This window comes from Buteo buteo, chromosome 27 (assembly GCF_964188355.1).
Source record: "Buteo buteo chromosome 27, bButBut1.hap1.1, whole genome shotgun sequence".
NCBI classification, from domain to species: domain Eukaryota; kingdom Metazoa; phylum Chordata; class Aves; order Accipitriformes; family Accipitridae; genus Buteo; species Buteo buteo.
In genome coordinates this window covers 3,386,163-3,407,972 of record NC_134197.1, presented here as the reverse complement: position 1 = coordinate 3,407,972, position 21,810 = coordinate 3,386,163, and the positions used below count along the sequence as shown (strand labels likewise).

The 21,810-nt window shown below is 41.6% G+C and overlaps 1 protein-coding gene across 4 annotated transcripts in view; it reads right to left on the bottom strand.

Moving 5' to 3' along the window:
* The window catches only part of TOM1L2 (target of myb1 like 2 membrane trafficking protein), a 58,887-nt gene that overhangs the window by 20,006 nt on the left and 17,071 nt on the right, over window positions 1-21,810 (bottom strand). For all 4 annotated transcript variants that reach the window (XM_075058878.1, XM_075058879.1, XM_075058882.1 and 1 more), the window contains exons 2-11: window positions 18,443-18,527; window positions 17,670-17,748; window positions 15,885-16,034; window positions 11,382-11,516; window positions 10,248-10,406; window positions 9,364-9,480; window positions 6,560-6,693; window positions 4,048-4,096; window positions 2,805-2,928; window positions 1,586-1,703 (exon numbers count right to left, since the gene is read on the bottom strand). In XM_075058878.1, coding sequence (XP_074914979.1) covers window positions 1,586-1,703; window positions 2,805-2,928; window positions 4,048-4,096; window positions 6,560-6,693; window positions 9,364-9,480; window positions 10,248-10,406; window positions 11,382-11,516; window positions 15,885-16,034; window positions 17,670-17,748; window positions 18,443-18,527 — 1,150 coding nt within the window. The remainder of the gene's footprint in view (window positions 1-1,585; window positions 1,704-2,804; window positions 2,929-4,047; window positions 4,097-6,559; window positions 6,694-9,363; window positions 9,481-10,247; window positions 10,407-11,381; window positions 11,517-15,884; window positions 16,035-17,669; window positions 17,749-18,442; window positions 18,528-21,810) is intronic.

The following is a 21,810-nucleotide window of genomic DNA, read 5'->3' as shown; positions in this document are numbered from 1 at the left end:
CCTGACCTTGATGTGTGCATGGGGGGGAGGCAGAGGGAGACTCGAAGACAGATGAAACATAACTAAGCAACTACAGTGAAGCATACAAAGAAATGCACTATTTACAGGGGTTAGATTTGTAAAAAGCTTCTTAAATTGTTATGCAAAAGGAACATGTAGCAGTCAGGTGACAGAAGCAATAGCATCATTTCTGAGAGCACAGTGGTGAATCATGAGGTGAAGCAGATGCCAACACCTGCCCATAAATCAGTTCCTGGGAGGAGCCGCATGTCTGAGCTGGAGGAGCAATTTCTCCTCCAGCATGCTGGCTTCTCCCAAGATCTGAGCACAGCACGCTGAGGCTCTCACCTACACACCGCAGCAAGTCACACTCACATCTTTACTGCCTCCCTGCTGCTCCATTTACACAGCGTACAATCCAAGGAAGATATAGCAATCCTCCCTTGTGAAATCATGGACTGATATGTGCTCCTTGTTCCATTAACTTGCGGAAGGAGATAGAGGTGCAGTGTGGGAAGACTAGTTTCGTGCTTCATTTAGCACAAGAGACAGAGGGACCTCCATTAGATCTCTCTGCAATGCATCTCCTTTCTGATTATACATTAGGGCTCTCAGCCTGAAATCTCCAGTGGTAACGTACGCCTCTACAGTGGAGCACATCTTCTCAACACTGATACTACAGCTAAGGCAGTACCAATAGCTATATTGATAACCGCAAATAAAAGATCCGAATAAATTTGCTGGCTCAAGTTTTCAAGAGCTGGTAAGTTTTTGATAATCTGCTAAGGTCTGAGCTAAACTATTTAACAACATTTATTTGTTTGAGACAAGATATTGATGATGTTCTGACTGCTGGTAGCCACTACATCCTCTAGAATCTGAAACCAGAAGGAGGCAAGAAATAATATATGAAAGAAAAATACCTGAGTGTGTCTTTTACTGAATCTCATTTGACAAGGATCAAAGGATTTCTTAATAAGTGCATAGATTTATTTTATATTAAAATAATTAGACCTGTTAAATGCCCTTGAAAGTGCCAGATTTGCAGCTCTAGAGATGCAAGCCCTATGCATATAAACAAATTAGGGGTAGCGTGGCAGCCGGGCAAGCTACACTGCCTTGACAGCCCACCAGAGTCTGACTGCTGGGCCAAAGGGAGAGTTTAACTGGATGGTAATTCTGTTTCCAAGCCCCTGATGACAGTAATTCAGTCACCAAAGTATATTCATGACCTTCAGGTGAAGGACCCTTATGCTCCTGCATCTCAAGAACTGGCCGGGTGGATGGGATGAGAAGCCTTTATGAGAGAAAGCATCTGCAGAAATAAAGGCAAGTTCATTTCCAAGTTTCCAGTGAGCTCATTAACTAAGACAGTCAAATAACATTAGTCAGCCAGTCAGCTCTGCCCAGCAGCAGGAACTTCTCCACTCGCTCATACTAATAATGACCAACAGGGTAGGGATTGGATTAAAAGCACAAAAACATACACCAAAATGACTTTTTTAGTCAAGAAGTTTCAGATTTATGCCCTTAGACAACAGCAATGCCGTGACTCAAACAGTGCTAAAGACAAACTCCAACATACTTCTTTCGCTGCTCAGCCAAGGAACTGCCTCTTGTCTGTGCAAACATGTCGAAGTCATCACGAGGATTACAGTGTTGTAGAGAGCTGAGTGTGCCACTGACGCTGTTTGTACCCAAATCTGCAACCAGAGGCAAAAAAAGTGAACCAATGAAATAGCAAACCATATGGAAGCACCACTGCCACGACTGTATAGGTTACAGAGGAAGTCATTAACAATACAGGGCAGCTATAGATATCATCTAGTTAACAGCTGCAGCACTGAGCACAGCTCTGTCCAGAAGAGGCTGGAGGCTGCTAATCATGCACTTCTTAAAAGACAAATGTAGATATTGTCTTACTTCTCCTGGAAGCACCACACCATAAGTACTCCATCAAGAAGCCAGCATTTGGGAATTAGTGTGCACCTGCTGCCAATCTCATTCTGAGATATTTACTATTCACTAACACGGTCCAAAATTTTGGCATGGATACTAGTCTTCTTCACAATGTTGTCTCTCACCTATTGACTGTGAAACCAGCAGTTTCAAATCAAATGATAATGATATTGGCACAGTGCTGAAAGAGGTGAAGAACCTTCACTCAGATCAAGTGATCCTATCTAGCAATCTTTGGTTCGATTTAATGTAAAACACCTGACAGTTTCATAAAAACTTTCATCCAAAGATTTCAAATATTATTTGTAGAAGTGAAACCAAGAACATTCACCAGACTGATTTCATGGAGAGCTATACCTAAGCAGAAATAAAAGTAGTAATACAAGTTTTACTATGAACAAGAACCTGCACTCTTTCCTTCAGTCCCCCCTTTGGTTAATAAATCCCTCCCTTTGTGCCAGGCTGGTTCCCAATTACAGATCGCTACAGTGCAAGGGAGTGGGAAAGTCCTCCTAATCCTACAACACACATACCCAAACCTTCCAAAGGCTACATGGCAACATTAATCAGGTGGAGGAGGCCCCAAGGGAGCAGAAACTCCCTGACCCACAAGTGAAAAATGGCTCCTCATAAATTCCAACAGCCCACTGTGATAAGGGCTTGTACTGGGTGTTCAGGTCAGTCACAGGGACCTCAGCAACTGCTCAGACTTGCTCCCACAGTCACACACCTGGATTGCCTAGCAGCCCCTGCATGCTGTTCAAGACCCACAGACTGGTTACGCTTGAAAAAGTCCATGCATTGCAGCCTCATGTTCATCCACACTATTTAGACCAGGTACTCACCAAGCCCTGCAAGCTGTGAAGAAAGTGAAGACGGGGGTGCTGAGTTTCCGACCATTGGGCTTACTACAGCAGGAGAGCCAGGACCCAAATCTATTAAGTTATCTTCTGTCACCTCATTCAGTACCTGTTGGGACACAAGAAACACAGCAAGTTACCCATGCCAGAGATTTCTTCTTGCAGTGCAACATGAAACACCAAAAAATAATGGGCGCTTCCTAAAAAGATCTCTCTTGCATATTGCCAAATGGACCAGTCTCTTGGATACTACAATGATGAGTGCAGAATAAAAAGGGTCAGCCACCAAAAAATCTCAGTTTGACTGCTTAGCACAGCAGGAAGCTCTCCTGGAGGTCATCTGCATCTCTTCAGATTTAGCTAATGTGTCTGTGTTCTCCACCTCTTTTAGCACCAGACCAACATCAGATCTAAGTCAAACTGAAATTAGTACCATCTTCCACATTAGGTGTAAACTGTTTTCAGAAACATAACTTCTTTGTCATGACTAAAGTTAGAATGCAGAGCCTGTGCTGAAGTTTGCATCACACTGCAGTAGAAGAGGCAATCAAACAGGCAAAGTAAATAGAGGAAATGGTTAGAAGAATGCAGAACAGAAAATGTAATAGTGTCACATACTAATTCATCATGAACCCAGATCTTGAACACTATAAACCGACTATAAAATAGTTTTCATTGAACGAATAATTAGAACTGTAACTCTTCAGCTTGGAAAGGGGCTGCTGAAAAAGGAGATGAGAGAGGTTCTTAAAATTATGAGTGGCATGAAGAAAATTAACCTGAACAGTGGTATTGTAAGACATAGTGAAGAAGAATTAGGTGGAGCAAATAAGAATTATTAAGTGGTTCAATCAAATGTAAACAGAATATTTATTACATATAAATACCCACATAAATATGTAAAAATGTGTAGTGAAACTGTGGAACTCACTGCTTAAGGACACTGTGAATTCCTAAAGTCCACATGGACTCAAAACCAATCAAAAAAGTTAATATAGCAAAGAAAATCCATCAAGGATTGCGAACACAGAGATGTTTTAGTGTAATGTCTTCCTGAGCTAAAAGTTGTCACTTGCAGTTTGCCACATTCTTGCACTCTTTTCCTGGTATCCACTATTAGCCACTAAAGGCAGGACACAGGGCTGGACAGGTAAAAAGTGATACTACTGATATTAATATGGCTAGTATGGTGTAACTGCTGATAAAATAAATGGAGCGAGGTACTTACTCCATTGCTGGCATTTTGTGTTGAACGTCCCGATCTGTATCGTTCAAATCTGTTTAGAAAAAAACAAAAAACCAACATGGACTATCAAAGCCACCAATAAACAATCAAAAACACGAGTTTATAACAAAGCCATGACATGCTTGCCACTGAACTTAGTTTTCACTGGTTCAAGAGGGAACCCTGAGAGCTTTAAGTCCAAGCCAGGAAAAAGGGAGAACAGTTGCAGAAGTTGCATTCTTGGCAAATATTAAGTTGACTAATCTGATCTTGCAGCACACACATGCCTGAAAAGCACTGTAGGATTTGTCTTTGGGTTTTTTGTTTGTTTGTTTCCATTAAGTGCTTTGTGATAGACTATTCTGTTAGCCAAGGGACAGAAGAAATTGCAGCAAGATTGATGCTCCCAGCTAAGTTGAGCACCGCAGCAAGTCTTAACTCCCACTTAACAGCTCCCCCTTGCTGCAATACATGTAAATTAGAAGCCATATGCATGCTAGCACAGTCCTACCCAGGCAGCACATGGCAAGAGAAACAACGATTAACAGATTAATTTCTTAAAACATTCTGGGTCAGCTCAAAGATCGTCAGAACCTATGTTCAAATATGTTGGTACTTTCCAAGAATGAAAAGTAATGACGTTGGATAAAAATCCTCATACTTCTTAGGGGAAGAAGTCTGGCTAGTCAAGATCTGGTCTCTTCTCTACTCCTTCCCCAACCAGCTGTGCATCTGGGGTCGCAAACCTAAACGAAGCTTTTGTGAACTCAAAAAAGCAGAGGGAACTACCTCCTCCCAAGGCCTGTCTGAGGCCAGTCTGATCTCCTTCCTTACCAGGAAAAGCACTGTGATTTCTCAGAGGCTAGAATTTTTCCTCATTTAAAAGTAGTTTCATGTGTAACCTCTCTTTTCAGTAAAAAAACCCATAATATTGGTAATAATAATAATAATCCTGTGGGTTTTCGCCCAGATGGACAAAATACAACTGGGAATCTCAAGCAAACGAAAATGTTTTCTTAATGTAACAGAGGAAAATGCAAACTTAAAAGGCAGCAAAACCAAATTCAGGCCCAAATTTCAATTTTAGGAAACTGTGGGTGTCTACTATTACTGGAAATGCAGCTCCCTTAGCTGGAAACCTAAGACACCTCCCACCTCATATTTCTCACCAAAAGGCTTATGAGCCACACGTTCGTTTACATCCAAAGCTTCACAGTGAAGGCCAGAGCTCCTGCTTGAGTCACTGACAGAGCTCGGCACCCATACTAGAAATCAGCATGATGAATGTGGAGCTTTTGGAATAGCAGAGAAGGAACTGGAATTTATTGAAATGCTCAGACCAGTGCAGCTATTCTACCACAAATAGCTTGCTAACATCACTCAGCTCACCTTTCAGTGTATAATGACTACAAATACATTAGCCCCAGCCAGCAAAGGCGCAGATGGAGGAAAATAGAAAAAATACTAAGGCTGACCAGACTAAGCCTTAGTGACAGTTACACTCTGCCACTTGTAGAATCACGCTAGTGCATGAAACACATACCATTCCACATAAAAAGCCAGCATTTGTTTCAAAGTTTGCCCCAATCTCCTCTGAACGACTAAATCAAAAGACAAAAATCGAGGCCACTGAGTCTACTTTCCAGCCTTTGCCATGACAGCATAGATTCACAGATCTAGAGTCTAATTTATTTTTAAAGGCTTGAGAAACAAAGCCCTGTGCTAAAAGCAAGTAACAAAGGGTACTCTTTAGTGCCTCACTCCCCAGGCCTGTCATTAAGGGGAAGATTAAACTTTCCCAAGACTGCTCTATCACGTGTCACCTACTGCAGCAGATGTGGCTGACAGCGCCTTTGTCTAACATGTCGAAAGTCCTGTGACCCAAGTCCCGCCCCTGGGGATGATTCCCACAGACCAACTCTTCAAAACCTCAGTTCTGCGCAAGACAGGCTTTTTTCAAGATTTTAAGTGTTACTTAAAAACAAAACCCTTACATGCATGACGGTCACGCCCACCTCAGACAGCTCCCTTTGCACCAGTACTGGAACTAGAAAGCTCAGAGATCAGAAGACAGAGCTCACGGGAGCCTCCCTAAGCCAGGAAGCAGCACAAGCATTTGTGCAGAGCCCAGGCTAGCAAGTGGAACTAGCAACTGTGGCTATGCTATTTTCAGTCCCAAGTCCCTACATCAGTACAGCACCACACAACAGTGACTTGCAGACTCAAGTCTCTGCTAGTTCAGAGAGTTTTGCACAAGGTTGTCCTGCATTTTACGGATATGCCCCACAAAAATTCAATGGCTAGGACAAAAAAAAAAAAATTCATAGTATTGGAGGAAACAACAGAAACAGGAATGTTACCATAAAAGACTGTAGATGCTTTCTGTGGTTTGGTTCTCTGGATTTCGTTATGTTGGACTGTTGGCCCAGATGGCCAACTCTTGTCAACTGACCTATTTTACACTTAAGTGAAAACCCAGAATGAATGTAAATAGTTCATGGAAAAGGTGCCCCACCTTTCGTATCGGAGGAAGACGTTATTTAAATCATCATTCACATGCAGCAGTTCCTCTGTGACTTCTTCATTGGACACTCGTGAGATAAGCTCCACGATTCTCTGCTGCATAGCTCTACAGGTTCGGTTCAGTTCCTAGGAGGAATGCATTGTGCACACGCATTCTGATAAGCAGCTAGCAGTAAGTAGATTTAGTTGAGCTCTGTTCACAGCCAAACATATCCCCCAGCTGAGAAACACTAAGACAAGTCTATCTTTCCATGATTAAATGTCACCCAAAAGCACATCTAATCAAACATGCCCTTCAAGAGACGATGGCATAAAACCTTGAGAGCCTATTTACAAATCAACATCCTGATTCTTCTTTAGCTCTGAGCACTTCAGAAAATAAATATCTGTATTTTAGTGATCTGTTTTAAGAATATAACATGTTAATACAACAGCTTTCCAGAAGAGAGCTTTCAAGGAAAATTCAATCTGCTCTTTTTGGCAGTATCATCCTTAAAAACTAAAAGATGCACATGGTGGAACAAGTAGGGAAAAAAAGTTCATCAGGGCTACCACAAGTAGCTAAGTGTGCACTAGGAAGAGAAGTGTTGGCGACATAGAACTTACCAACTACGGAGAACATGAGAGTGAACACAAAACAAGGAGCAGGAGCAGGAAAAGATGACCACACCATACATACTTCAGTACTGAACTATACACAGAAACATTCCTTTCAACTGAGCAAGTCCACAGACAAGAGACTGCAAAAAGGCAGTGGGGAGTTTCAGAAGAAAATTTTAAAGAATATAGAGTAAGGGCATTTATTTTAGAAGTCTCTCATGCCAAGAAATCTAGATTTGAGTTTGCCTAAACCAGGAGTTCTGATGCTTCCAGGACATCTCTTCCATCACCAATTACTTAGCAGAATTCTTTACTCCTGAAAGGCCTCAAGACCAAAGGTCAAAACTGGTCTGTTGAGGAGGAACTACAAGAAGAAATGTGACATATGGCATGGCGCCACTGATTAGGCCCACGGTTTTACTTCAATAAGCACTGACATTTCAACTAAAGCATGTCCCTCTGTCATCTTCTCCCCCCTCCCCCAGCTCCACTTCACAGCAAAAATTCAGCACTAAACAAGGATGACTTGTTGGTACACAACCTTCGGGATGAAAGCAAAAATGTGTTTGTTTTCCTTGCTTGGTCTGACATCCTAAGCTCTGGATAAATTTCACCTAGTGCAATCCAGCTGCCTTAACAGCTTGAGGAATGTGTTCTCCAATGTCAGTTTTGATCCCATCACTTGAGAAGCAGATTGTGACATTTCAGAGGTTTGTTTGCTGCCTTTCTGAGAGGGCTGACAGTACCTATCTATTCTGCTCAGAGCTGGCTCTCTAGCAAGCTGTTTACATTTGATTGTTAGAGAAAATGTCAGGAATTATTTAAGGAGGAGGGCTATATAAACCTCAAAGCAAGGAGTCCTTGCATGCAGCAACCGGCTCACAGCTTTCAAAAGACTAACCATCCTTTGTGATCAAAAACGGTTTCTCCCCAGCTCTGTGATTCAGATTTAGGATGCATCAGTCAAAGAAGGGAACCAGTTGGAATAAAGAATCGTTGCTGTCACTCCATTTTATGATCAAGTTCTTTCACCTTAAAGCTATGCTGTAAGGTTACACTGTCAAGATGTTAGTAGTTGATTCTGAATGTAAGCAAACTGTTCTACACTGTTCTGGTCTGTTGTGGTTTCCTGGAAGCTTCTTTTGTTTTGAGCAGTCCGACCCAAATGGGCAGTAACTGAAAGGCTCTTTATTGCAAAGCCTCTCATCAGCTGCCATGATGACTCCGAGACAAACACACAATACCACTGCATGGGAGAGACCAGTTTTTGGATGGATTTCAGACTCTGATGTATCACAGAGAGCAATTCCCTGCCTTCCTCCAAATGTACTGCTGTGGGAGCCCATCCTCCCTGCTGGAGGATCAAAACAGAAGCCTCTTTCTAAGCTATGGAAAGGCAAATACCATGTTAAGGGCAGCAGCTGGAATGTTAGATCACAGTATTCCTCATCTGTATTGCATGTGGTACTGTATTACTTTCCTCAGCCAAAAGGCCACTCTGCTACTACTGGCCTAGGCAAGCAGGTGTGAAGCCTGGGACATAAGCTCAACTTACACCATTTTACCTCTTGACATAATAAGTGCTGCACCGGATTGAGACTTTCCAGCAAAGAAATCCCTTCTGATTACAGAGTCTAACCCTCCGGACAGCATGAAACTTCGCCTGAGCACCCACCTTAAGACACTACCTTCAGGAGAATCTACAGCACATCTTCTGGAAAGACAGTTAGTTCATACATAAGATTTCAAGTGGCAGAGAATCCACAGACCCTTGGCAATATTTAGTCCAGCTGGAACCATGGAGTGTTTTTTCCTGCATAGTGACTGGGAATCTTTTGACACTGTATAAGTGATGATGGAGGAAGTAAAAGAAGCAGAAATGCTCAGGGCTTACAGAGTCTATGGCAATTCTAAGCTGCTTTGTGGTAAAGGAGACTTTCTATTCAACACTGGGAAAAATTTCTAACTACATGGAGAAGAAAGCATTAGAACAAGTTTCAAGGGAAGTTAGGAAATCCTTGTCACTGGAAGCTTTAACAAAAGAGTAACATCAAGTCATGAGACTAACCAGGGTCAAGCACAGCCCACATTCATTATGTAAACCAAACAAACCAAGGCAGTGAAGTAAACTACAACAAAAACCACATCCCCCTTAAGCACAGCAATGATCAGAATCATATTTGCTAGAAAACTTACCTGGAGTAACTCAAGGTCTGAGGAATCCTCTTGTCCAGGTACCATTTCTGTCAGCATTTCAGACATCACTTTTGTATTCCCACGAACAATATCCAGTTCACTGCGCAGCCGGGCAATCTACATTGGGGTAAAAAGACAGCAAAATACTGCACAATCTTTTGGTTTAAGCAGATCATTTTCAAGAACTGACTTTGTGATACCTCTCGTTCTGTCTGACTAGATATCTGAGGCTCCAGATATTCTAGCAGGGAAAAAAAAAAGTAAAGATAAAAAAAGTTTATCCAGGAGAGAATTTTAGAAAAATAAAACAAAAAGAAAAGAACTTTGTAGAACCACTTACTATCATCACAAACCCAGATGTGCTATGCGTGTATGGAAGGGAAGCAATTGAAAACAGCAGCTAAAAACAGACCACAGTTGCAGTACAACGTGCGTGCCTCACTGAAGCGTGGGGAAAGATGTACAAATGTTGATCAGGATCTTTGGCTCTGAAGTTATTATTTTTGCAGAGAGAAAAGAAGATCCTATATTAGGGCACTACAGATGCAGACTTAACTCCCTGTTAGAAAGAATTCCTGCATCTGCAAGACATTCTGTGCCTTTAAAGGAGGGGGGCTAATGAAAATAACTGCTAACCTACTGCACAACCGTGGAGTGGACTGGTACATCAGATTGTGAGGTTTTGTAACTGCTGCCATTAGGAGGCCATACATACAAATCTAAAGCCTAGATTTTACAGTATAATAGGAGGGAAGATTACTAAGTAGAACCAGACCTAGGAGGCAATCAAAGTCAAAAGAGTTAAAATGAAAGTTCCTCTGCAAATTGGTTTCTAATTTGATCTGTTGAAAGAGTTTCACTCAAAAGAATCATCATCCCAATACCTGTTCAGAATTAGCAGTGATGGGACCAGTCACATTCAAAGCTGGGGCCTGAGGAGCAGAATACGCCGTTGGAGAAGATGAAGAGTAAGAACTGGTGCTCATCCTTTGCTGAGACTGTGAATTGTGCATATTTGCTGCAGGATCAACTTCAGGAACACTCTGCCACATCAGAAAGACAAGAGTTCAAAAGCTGAATTGTGACAGCACTTGCTTTGTCAGCAACCTCAGCCCAAATATGCTCAAATATAGAACATAATTGCACCTTGTGGAAAAGGTCAGTGTAGTTATGAGAACAGACTGGCGGGCCAGCCCATAAACAGACAGCTGCAACAAAAATGCATGCCCATCACTTTTACCCCAACCCACATGCATTTAAGTCAATTTATCTGTACAAGAAAAGTGAGAAGCAAAATAAAAACAAGAGCCAAAGATAAATAATTATAAATTATTTAAAACTAGGAATTAAGTTGCAGGCTTACAAAAAATGATGTGACACTGAATTTAATTAATCTTGACACATGAATTGTAATCTTTCAGTCCTTGATCACTTGCATTTACCACTTCAAAGATTCATTAACTTCAGTTTTCAGAGTGAATAATCAGAACACCTGTGATCATTAAGTTCCCTCCTAGCAGCAGTTCTGTCAACTTTCCAGACCTAACTTTTCAGAGGTGTAAAGATCTCACATTACCATGGGATCAGTAAGAGATTCAGACTCTGTACACCTTTAAAAGACAGACAGGCCTTGGTTCAGGCTTATCACCAACAGAAACAACCATATTTTTAAGCAAAAGAAGTAAATCTCAATCATGTATCCTGCTGGACTCTCTCTGAACAAATTAGTTGCACTTGTCTGGTGGTTGTGTGGTACAAGACAAGTGTACAAACCTCCTCCAAACTTTTATTTTCTTAGATTGATGTTTGACTCAAGGGAGGAGATACCATTAGCTTATCAGCCTGACAAATGCAGCTGTATTATACTTCTCTTACATGCCCTTTCAATACTAAAAAAGTCCTTCCAGGAGACAGAAAACAGGCCAAATTCAGAGAAACAGGAGAGGGAAGAAGAGTAGTTATCCAACTATTTAGACATCTTGGGAAAATACCCCTGGAATCGCAATGCTGCAGCTTACCCTCTGTGGTGTGTGTATTGGAGACAGAGCATCAAGATCTGCCATGGGAAACTCTATGCCTTTCCTCTTGAGTTCTTCATAAATATGCACTACTCCAGTTAAATCAGGGCTACTTCGAAAGGCATCAGCCCAAGCCTGGAAAACATGAGGGATTATCCATAGACCTTCCAAACGAAGTTCCAGCTCCACCCTGATCTCAGATACTGACTACAAAAGCTTTCATGTATTTCAGCTTCAAAGGGAAGCTGTAATCATTAGACCTTGTCTAAAAGATCCTGCAAATATTATTAAGACAGTCACGTACACATTTTATTCAAATATAAAATAGACACAACCCCAGTGCACAGTAGCAATATCTAGCCCCTGACATCATCAAAATCTGTAAATGCAAATGAAAGCCTCTTCCAATCTCCTCTACTTAGCAGTGATTGCATGCTCATCTTTTCTGGCAAATTCTATGGCCAATGACCCGCCAGAAAAAGTCTGTGTGAAAGATTAAATTGATGTAAGCAAAATTCATAAAGTCATACAATAATCTTAGGTAATCTCAATTTACTTTGTGAAACATCCTCATTTGTTGCCAAAGAAAACACCCAGCTGTCAAGTTTTCCTCAGTATTTTATTTGGATCAAACTTAAATAAAAAAGGTAGTTTCTGAGGTTCCTATATTGTGAAACATGCAGTCCCATGAGCAGCACAACTAATGAAGCCTGGGTTCTTTCAGAGCATATCCAACATTTAGACACCCCAGTGTGTCAGAAAGAACAAGTTTAAAGGGAGAATTTCCCACAGCCAGAACACTCATAATATCTCTCCCGCATGAATTCCGTGGTGTCTAAAAAGACTTCAATTCACATTTGAGCTTTTTCTTCAGTGGGAGCACTAAGTGTTTCTCTTTGCTAGCCAGCCTCCTGTACTCATGAAGTTGCTACGAGCGTAATATCTTGAAAGCCTCTACCCTCTTTCACTTTTGCTGGAAATTAGCCAAGTATTAAAAATTTAGAGGAAGGAAAAATTGAAATATTATGACTCAATTAAAAATGAAGCATTCCACAAACCCCCACATATGTGAGGTAGAGTATCAGGGTGCTGGATCCAGAACTACTGCGAGACATGTGTGTGGGCTCTGAACTTAATTCATTTAGTCATCACTTTTACACTAGTTCTTTGACTATTTTTACTTTAAAAGCTGTTTTTAACCACTTTTTATATTTGAAAGAAATCAAAGAGAGCAAAGTAAGATAAGAAATAATATTAATATTTAACTTACACTCCTATTCTGTTCAATTTTAAGAAAGAGCATTTCCTACCCTATGTGCCCAGGAGACAATCCATTATCAGTTGCAAGCTAACAATTCTGGGTTTGGTTCTCAGCTTTGTTAAGAGTAAATTAACTGCATCAACTGTTCTGATGCAGTGCAAGTCCAAACAGCCCTATCCGAGCCAGAGAAAACAGCTCCAACTGCAAAGAGCCATTCTGTTTCCTTGGAACTGACCTTCCAAACCATCCCTAATTCTGATGGAGGTATTGGCTGTACAAGTAACTCTACCCTTGCACTTTCTCTGCATTTTCAATTTACATAAGTCATGTGAATTATGCTTCTACATAATGGTATTCCCCACTTCAACTCTATTTGCAGGTAAGAGTGAAAAATGTTAGGCAAGGGATGGTCTATTTAATAATCACTTAAAATAAACTTAGAGGCAAAAGTATGCTGCGTTCCTACCCCCAAATTTTAATGAGGCTTGTTTGTCCAGGAGGATGTACTAACGCATCTTCTTTCACTGGCTTCCTATAGATTTTGTTGTAGGCACTAATGACAGTGAACTCACTTCATTTGCACTCTACCTTTCTAATATATTCTCTCTTCTGCAACTCTCTTTCCTGGAGAAAGGAGACACTTTCATTTGTATTCTTCTTCTGCCTGAGCTGGCAGCATTATCTACATTAGTGTGTCTCTCAGAGGTCACAAGCAGGACTGGGCGCTATTGTCCGAAGTGCTGTCTACACACATTGTAAGACAATCCCTGTCCTAGACAGCTTACAATTCAACTAGGCAAAAGTAATATTAGCTCTACTTTACGGATAAGGAGCTACACACAGAGCTTAGGAGACTTGCCTATTGTCCAAACAATTGTATGACAGAGGTGAGATTGAATTCATATCTTCTAAGACTTTGGGCCAGACTATCAAAGGTAGATACTTAAGGATGCTGCTGTATAAATCCCACTTGGCACCTCAGTATGCCCGAACAGGTTAATTAAATACCATTGCAAATCTGGCCCCTAAATCAGTGATTATCCCAAGACAATTTTTCCAGTGTCAGACACTTTTTAACACAGGTACCCTCAAAAGAATTTGCCATGCCATGCCATGCTTCATCTTTGATGACAGTGCTCAGCTACTGGGCAGCGAGGTGGTATGAACTCTGAGGTGATATACAAGTTCTTACCACAGGCACAGCAATAAGGAATATTTCCAAGGCCTTTTAGCAAGGTGAAGAAGGAAGGATAAGCAGTATGTAATATATGCTAATTCACGTACACTGGGAAATAGGTTGAGAAAGTGAGACACAAGATGCTCAACATCTCAGAACAGTCAAATCTCCAGATAAGAAATTGGACAGCAGCTTCATCTACCCTTGCTATGGAAAGGCCCAGGAGTACAAGAGCTGTGTGGCTGAAGACATAGACTGTTTGTACAGCTTTTTTCCATGCTTCCAAGTGCTATTAATCCTCTCATTTCTGTTCTTATTAATTCCCTGCTATCAAATTGTAAAAAGCCTACAGAAGGGGATAAATGTAATGTTAGTGGAGCAGAGCTGAGAAGAGATCAGCCCCCTGGAACGGAGTTAACTCCAACTGCAGGGAGCTCTAAAGAGCAAAGTCTAAGCTGAGCGAAGTGGTCACGACGTATGGGATATTTTGGGTATGCATGTCCATAGGGCACCTGAGATGAGTGACTGCAATCACTTTTCCAAACTTGTCAGGCAATCTGGAAAACAAAGTCCCCTACCACCTCCAGCTTAAAGACACACTAACAGAACCCACCCACAGGCAACTTTCATAATTCTCAGGCTTCTTATACCAAAAGGCATTTAGTACTCAGAGTGAGGCTTTTAGCTCTACTGCACTAAGTCTATTCAGATAAAGCTGTTTAATACACTCGGGCAATGACTGCGGCTTTTTGGTTATGTTACAAACACTTCCATCTTAGTTGCATTGATGACTGGGAATCCACTTAAATTCAGGACCCAGAGTAATCAACATCCTCTTAAAGCACTGTAGCAAACAGTATGGAAACACACACAGTTTCTCTTTACAGGACAGTATTTAACCTCATTTCCTGGTCACTGCATGCATCAGCTCTCCCACCAAAGCAGGCAGACATCCGAGGGCTCAGTCAGATGCACAAGAATTGCTTTTAATAATTTCATTAATGTTGTGCTATTTCTTTAAAAGCCTTGAGATTAGAGACCAGAAATAAAGGGACCCCACAGACGCCAATACAATGCCCACCTAATTCCCCCACCCAGCGTATTTCCTGTTCAGAAATCACTTATTTACATTGTCAAGCTCTAACGATGTCCTATCTGTGTATCCAAATAACAAATAAACCAGCAGAAACTCATCTGAATGCTTTGCCACAAAAATCAGAAGTATATTTGGAACACTATGCTGTGCATTTGTAAATACCTTCCCATAAGAAACACTGCAGCAGGTTTATATCATTTTAAATACGCAGTGTCTTTTAGTCTCTGGTGTATGCAATAGCCTGTAGGAGCTTAGTGATAAAGCTTCCTATAATTGTCAGATTTCCTCCAGGCAGGCACCAATGTTTCCTCATGTGTTGCTAATGGTTTGTGGAATTAACATGGCTGTTTATTGTCACGCTGCACAGAAAAGAAAAGGGGCAGACAGGCCTACGTCTGAACTTCTCCACTGCAGGCAAGGATCTGACAGTGCACTTTTACTGCACAATAACCAGAGAAAAGACACCAAAAACATTTTAACTCCTATATGGTCATTTACTTTTCTATAACCATCTTTAAAAGGAATTCAGAATGCTTTCTAATGGAGGGAAACAGCTCCATTTTACATCAGGGAAACAGACACAGAAAGGTAAGTGTTCTGCAACTGACAGCGAAAATGCGATCCTCTAAAATTTCTTGGCCTCAGATGACAAGTCCATCACAGAAGCAAGTCTCCAGCTTCTAGATTTGACTGTTAAGTTGCAAAGCCATCCATGTATCTTTTATTAAGTCCTCTTGTTTTAGAGTACATTGGTACCTCTAACTAGAATCCAGACATTTCTCCCTGGATAAAGTATCTATGCGTGTGCATGTCTGCTCTTCCCTGCCAATCTGGATATACTGTTTGTTTTTACATATAAAAAACTTGCCACATTTTTAATGATGACAGCCTGTTTAGTGATGCGTAGCACTGAAGCAGACAGTCCTTATTTCAGGCAGCAACATATGGAAGCAGAGACAAGTTGTGTACCTGAATCAGTGCTAGTACTTTATCCTGTACAATAGTGGGGGGATTATTCTTGGGCGAGATGATTTTCACCAGAACACCATCTATGAAGTCACGGTTTGCCACTAAGACGTGAAAGCGATGGCCACAGTTCTTCACACAGGTCTCCAACACCTACACACACAAAAAAACCCATTCATTGTTGGAGCAAAGCTTGATCACACACACAGCACCTATGTGGTTGGTTTCTGATTTTGGTTTTGTTTTTTTTTTTTAATTTTAAAACTTTTGATGGGAGGGAGAGAAGACAGAGGAGAAATTACACTTATACTCTTAATTCTTCTCTTCTTCTCCAATTTTACCAAAAAGCTTACTTTTCTACACACACATTTAGATGTACCTCACCCACCATTAACATATTGGGGACTTTTGTGATCTACCTTTCCCTGTGTTCAAGATAAAGACATACAGTTTCTTCCTCTTCAGAGCAGAACTTTCCAACCTGCGCAGCTGAACAGCTAAGTACACAGCAGCACATCAAGAGGAGGTAAGACAAAGGACATCCTGTCACAGTGAGATATTATCGTGCTGTGGCACTCCACCATTTTCTATGTACCTGGAACACAGCTGGACCCAGCTGCTCTGAGCTATAAGCCATGTTTTAGAGTTGGGAATTCAGGTGAATGATCTTCACTCATTCAAAACACTCCCTTGTGAATGTTCTGACAGGTTATACTTTGACACATTTTCCCCCTGCAACCTAGCTAGAGGCACCTTCCAGTTGCCATTCAACTGCCATGGAAGAACAGCTGTTGATTTTTCTCTGAAGAACATGATTAGCATGGAGATAAATCCAATGCGTCACTTCTCCTTACAGCCATGCCTAATAACCACTGTGACTCTGTATCTGAGGAGTCTGTAATTACTCTCCTACTTCAGCTACTTTCATCAGCCCTGATGACACGGACTCATTCCTGATGAATTTCGCTCTTTCCTGCACAATGGATAATCTCATGGTTTGGTCTTTGGTAATCTGTCAAAATGACAATCCAGGATAGGAAATGGCAAGAAGACAGAAAGTACAGTTACGCTTCGTCAGGGAGATGCAACAAGAGCTGTGTGAAAGAATCATACAGATCACCTACCCACAGGAGTATAACTCGATCTAGTTACTGCTGCTCATTCTTTAGACTGCTGCTGTGCAGAGCCTGCCCAGCACCACATGTTCAGGAGTGCTGCATTACCCAGGAAACCCCTAGCTAAAGTCATCAGTAGGAAAGGTCACTGGCAAATTATCTCACACCTTAGCAGTGCTGCCTAAATGCACAGAATATAATTTACACTTTATTGAGTGAAATTAGATCAGCATAAATTAACACGAGTCTCCTACACAGATCCATTCACAAGGGTAATTGTGAATCAGCTACTTATGAAGCTGAAAATATGGCAAGTTCACCATCCTCACTTGCAGATATGCCCACAGCTGTTGCCTTGGAGTGGAGAAACAGTTGGACACAGGGAGAGGAGAGTAGAAGGGAACAGACCCATTTGGGCTACTTTAATTTTCCTCAGTCAGTACTTCGGATGAATAAGATCCACGAAAAAAAATCAATTGAGTCAGAAAAATGCTATGCAAAGGTTCCAGCAACTCTCCCCAAGGAAGTGAGGAGGCAATTGGAGAGAAGAAAAGAGCAGAGCAGTGGCTGCTAAAGCAAATAGTGTGTACATTCAAGAAACTGCCAGGAAAAGGAAAATGACAAAAGAAAAGGATTCTGCCCTTTTGAGGCATTCCAGCCTGCCTCCACTCACCGTCAGTGCCAGCATGACCTCTCTGTAATTTTTGTTTCCATTCAGCCTCTTCTTCAGTGCTCGAATGGCATCCTTTGGACTGAAGGAGAAATACACCGTTTTTAAAAAACAGATCAGACACACTTTTCACATGTCATATATTGTGGGAAAAGGAATCCTGTACCGCTTCCAGCTGGACATAAGCATGTGTGTTAACTTCAGATTACTTGACTACAACCAAACTAGGGTCATGTAGAATTATGTGAGGAGACAAGATACCACAGAAGTCAAGACCGGAGCAATGCCCAAGGCCTCCAAGAAGGTAGGATGTTGATCAAGCAGGAAAAATTGAGACCTACTCAGAAAAAGGCCCAGGGCGTAAGACCAGTCATCAGTTCTCCTGCAAACTGCAAGCAGCACAGCTTTTCTGATGCTGAAGGAGATGCATCAGAGAAGGTCTCTATTCAAATGGCTGAAATTAATAGCATTGCAGCACTGCAAAGAGATAACACCTGCTGAAAACAAGAACCCCAGAAGTACAAAGTCAGTACCCTCTCCAACAATACATTTTTCACCCCAGCCATCCCAAGCAGAGACCGACCACAGAAAGTGCTGTATCATACAGTAGTTTTCTGAAATGCCTAAGGAGCTGGAAAACTAAGCAACTTGTATGCAAACTGCATTCAAACTATGAGCATCTGCCCCCAGACTCACTGCACCTCCTCACATGCTGACTATGACTGGATGAAGATTGTGTTCATGAACCTTTCAAAGTCTGCTGAAATAGCACATACCCTTCTTCTGTCTCGTTGATAATGTCACAGATCTCCATGTTAAGTGTCCAGTCTTCACTCTGCAGAGAGCCATCTGTGGCCTTTTCTGTAAAGAAAAATAAATCTTTTCACATCTTCCTGATTAGGTACTATACTTCAATCCATCTTCAGTTACTCTGAGCTGAAACTATCCAGTAAAAGAAAGACAGGGGAAAAAAAAAAGAGTCCCCACTGACTGTAAGTAATGTCAAACCTTCCCTCCTGGTTTTAGGGATCAGCATAGAAGTTTCCAGACAGAATCAATTATCACTCAAGCTCACCACCTTCAGCCCACATAGATGGGCTGTTCTTCAAAGACTCCTAAACTCCTGGGAGAGTAGGAAAATGTCAGCTAATTCCAATTTAAACTTCTCAGGTGCTGCATTGTTGGCAAGTTATGAGGTAGGAAAATCTCCCCAAAATCAATACGACCTCCTCCCTGTTTTAGTAGGAGAATACCTCCACATGAATTGAGGGAGGAAAGATGGCACCTTGGAAACAGAATTCAAGGAACTCTAGAATTTCAGTGTGAAAAGAACCACCAGCACGTGAAAACATTTAGCACGTGACAGTTCAGGTCACGAAATCATTCATGGGCACCCCCTTTTGCCCGGAACTCTTTTACTTCTGTACTGGGGTCCCTCAGCGTCTGCTTGCCAGGGGGCTGGGCACTGCTTCCCTCCATCCCATGCTGTGAACCCACTCTCCTCTCCATGCTGGGACTACATACACATCTCCCAAGCACAATCTGCCTTCCTCCTGACTCCCAAATGCCCCCTCACTATTTGCGTGGCGGGTAAGTCACTCTGGCATCAGACTAAATTCTAAGGAAAGGATGACCTATAGCACTGTGACAGTGGCAGATGCCAACTGTTGGCAGTTTAATTTATAGACGTCTGCAAGAGTAGCATAACCATAACTTCAAGTAATCAGTTAACAAGAACTATTTCCTCCTTGGGATTTCCTCCTAAATCAATATAGTTCTGTCTAGTGGTGCCTAGAACATCCCCTGAATTTTTCACACTTCTCACTTGCAGCATTCAAACCCTATGTGTGTTACGCTACCCACATTCAGAAATGCTACAGAGTTGAACGTAAAGTCTGCCACCAGAGAGACCTAGAAAGGGGACCTTCAAGGCAAATGTGACCTTCTTTATTAAATTAGTCTAGGTTTTTCTACAGATCCCTGGCATCCAATGTTGGAGGGTAAATAGGGTAAACAAAAGCATTTTTAAAATGCAAAATAAACCAAGAAAAAAAAACAAAACCTTTTAAACATTTTAAAGCAGAAATAAAACCACAGATACCACCTTCCCAACTATCCTTCTGTCTTTACATCAGACCCCAATCTGTCCCCCAGAACAAGGCAGATTTTGTTTGAGAACGCCAGGCTCCAAGGACTTCACACATCTCTTTTTCTGTTTACCAATGACGTCTTCCCGTTAACATATGTGACTGAGGATATAGATGCCCACAGGCTATAATTATGGGATGTTATTTGGAGAAAGACTATATGTCTGGGTAATTCAAGTTTCAGTGACTTGTCTACACCAGAATTGTGGCTAAAGCAGCTCCACCAAGGACAGTAATTGCATGAGTCTGAGACAAACCAGACAGCTATGCAAAATCCAAGTAGAAAGTGCTGAAAAGAAGCCATCTATCTCCAGAATGGAGAGGACTCCATGGAAAAGGAGATTATGGAACAGGAGAGCATTCTTTGCAGGCCTCGCTTCCCACTCAGAGAGGCAGTGCTGCAAGGCATGGGGATGGCTGCACAGGGTCTCACCCACCAGGAAGGAAACGGAGGGTGGGAGGCTGCAAAACTCCCAGCTCTGCCATCTTCAGCTCTGAGTCTTTTCCAGCCATCACCACCTCATGGTAGAGTGGCAACGAAAACTCTTTCTGTTTGAGGAGGAGCCTCAAAGAGATGCATGGGTTCCAAAGTGTCCAATAAGTACTGGACAGGTTATTGAGTATTTTTAAGTTACTGCATTTTGGATATGTTAGGCAGGGATTCTCTTAAGGAAGAGTGCAGGCAGAGCTGTTTAATGTTTTCTGGGATACAGGAATTCATCTTTGTGCATAGCTACTTCCAACAATCACTTTCATTAGCTGCATTTTGTTCTTATACTGTACATAAGGCTTTATTCCTACAGAATGTGATCTGCCTTCGCCTTCATATAGTCCTTGTTGCTTAGGAAAACATTTAACATTAGAAAAAAACCATTAATATTCAGAGATATATATTTTTAGAAAATCACTACATCTGTTCTGCTGGAGAAGGTGATCCCCAAAGCTGCAAAGGATTTATAAGCACAGCGCTGCAAAATGAGAGATTACACCTTAAATAGAGGGTATTCCTTAAGCTGGGCATATGATTTGTTTTCTTGATCTAAAACTATATTAACAAATTTGTGTCTTCTTGACAGCATTTGGCATCAGGCAGCGACTTAGCAACGTTCATACTCTCTGGTCTCCTCTAATCACTTTTTATAAATGATTGTGGAAAATGCTGATCCTGCACAAAGTTGTGCTAGCAGCAAATTCATTCATTGCTCTTGTAAAACCCGTTTAGCTAAGGTTTATTTTGACAAAATGTGTATATGGCAGTACTCCACAGCTAAAAAGTGTGATATTTTGGAGACGGTAAAGTGAAGAGATGCTGCTGCAGCACTGTACGGAGGGTAGCACAGGAACACTCATCTGGAGTCCCCAATAACCTTATTTGTGTTTCCCTTCTGAGATACACTATGGAAAACAAAATCCCCTTTCTCCCAGAAAGTTTGGTTACCGCCTTTTTATTTTTGAATTTCTGTTCTTTAGTTGGAGTAATACGTGGTTGAGACTGTGTGAGTTTAAGATGTAACAGTTGTCTTTTTGAGAATTAGTTCTTTTCCCCTTGGGTAATTTTTAATCCGAATAAGAGTCAGAAGCTAATTTTAGTCTCTTCTTCAGCGACAGAGAGCACACAAGCTCTTGTCATCTGTAGTCGTTTGTCCTTTGTAGCGTGTGTGACCCAGATTTGCTGCTGCAGTGCTCTCTCAACTGTTACAAAGGAGTTAACTGACTGCAGAGAGGCATACGAGTTTGTGTGTGATTTGTTTGAAGAACAGTATTACGCTGCGATGAATTGAAAGCCTGTTGAGCTATTCCAAAACTAAAACGCAGCAGGTTGTAGTTCTGGATTTCTGGTGAAAAAGCTCTGCCTGCACTCATCCGTAAGAGAATCCCTGCCCAATATATTCAAAATGCAGTAACCTAAAAACACTCAATAACCTGTCCAGTATTTACTGGACATTTTGGAAGCCATGCATCTCTGAGTCTGCTCCTCAAACAGCAGACAGATACCA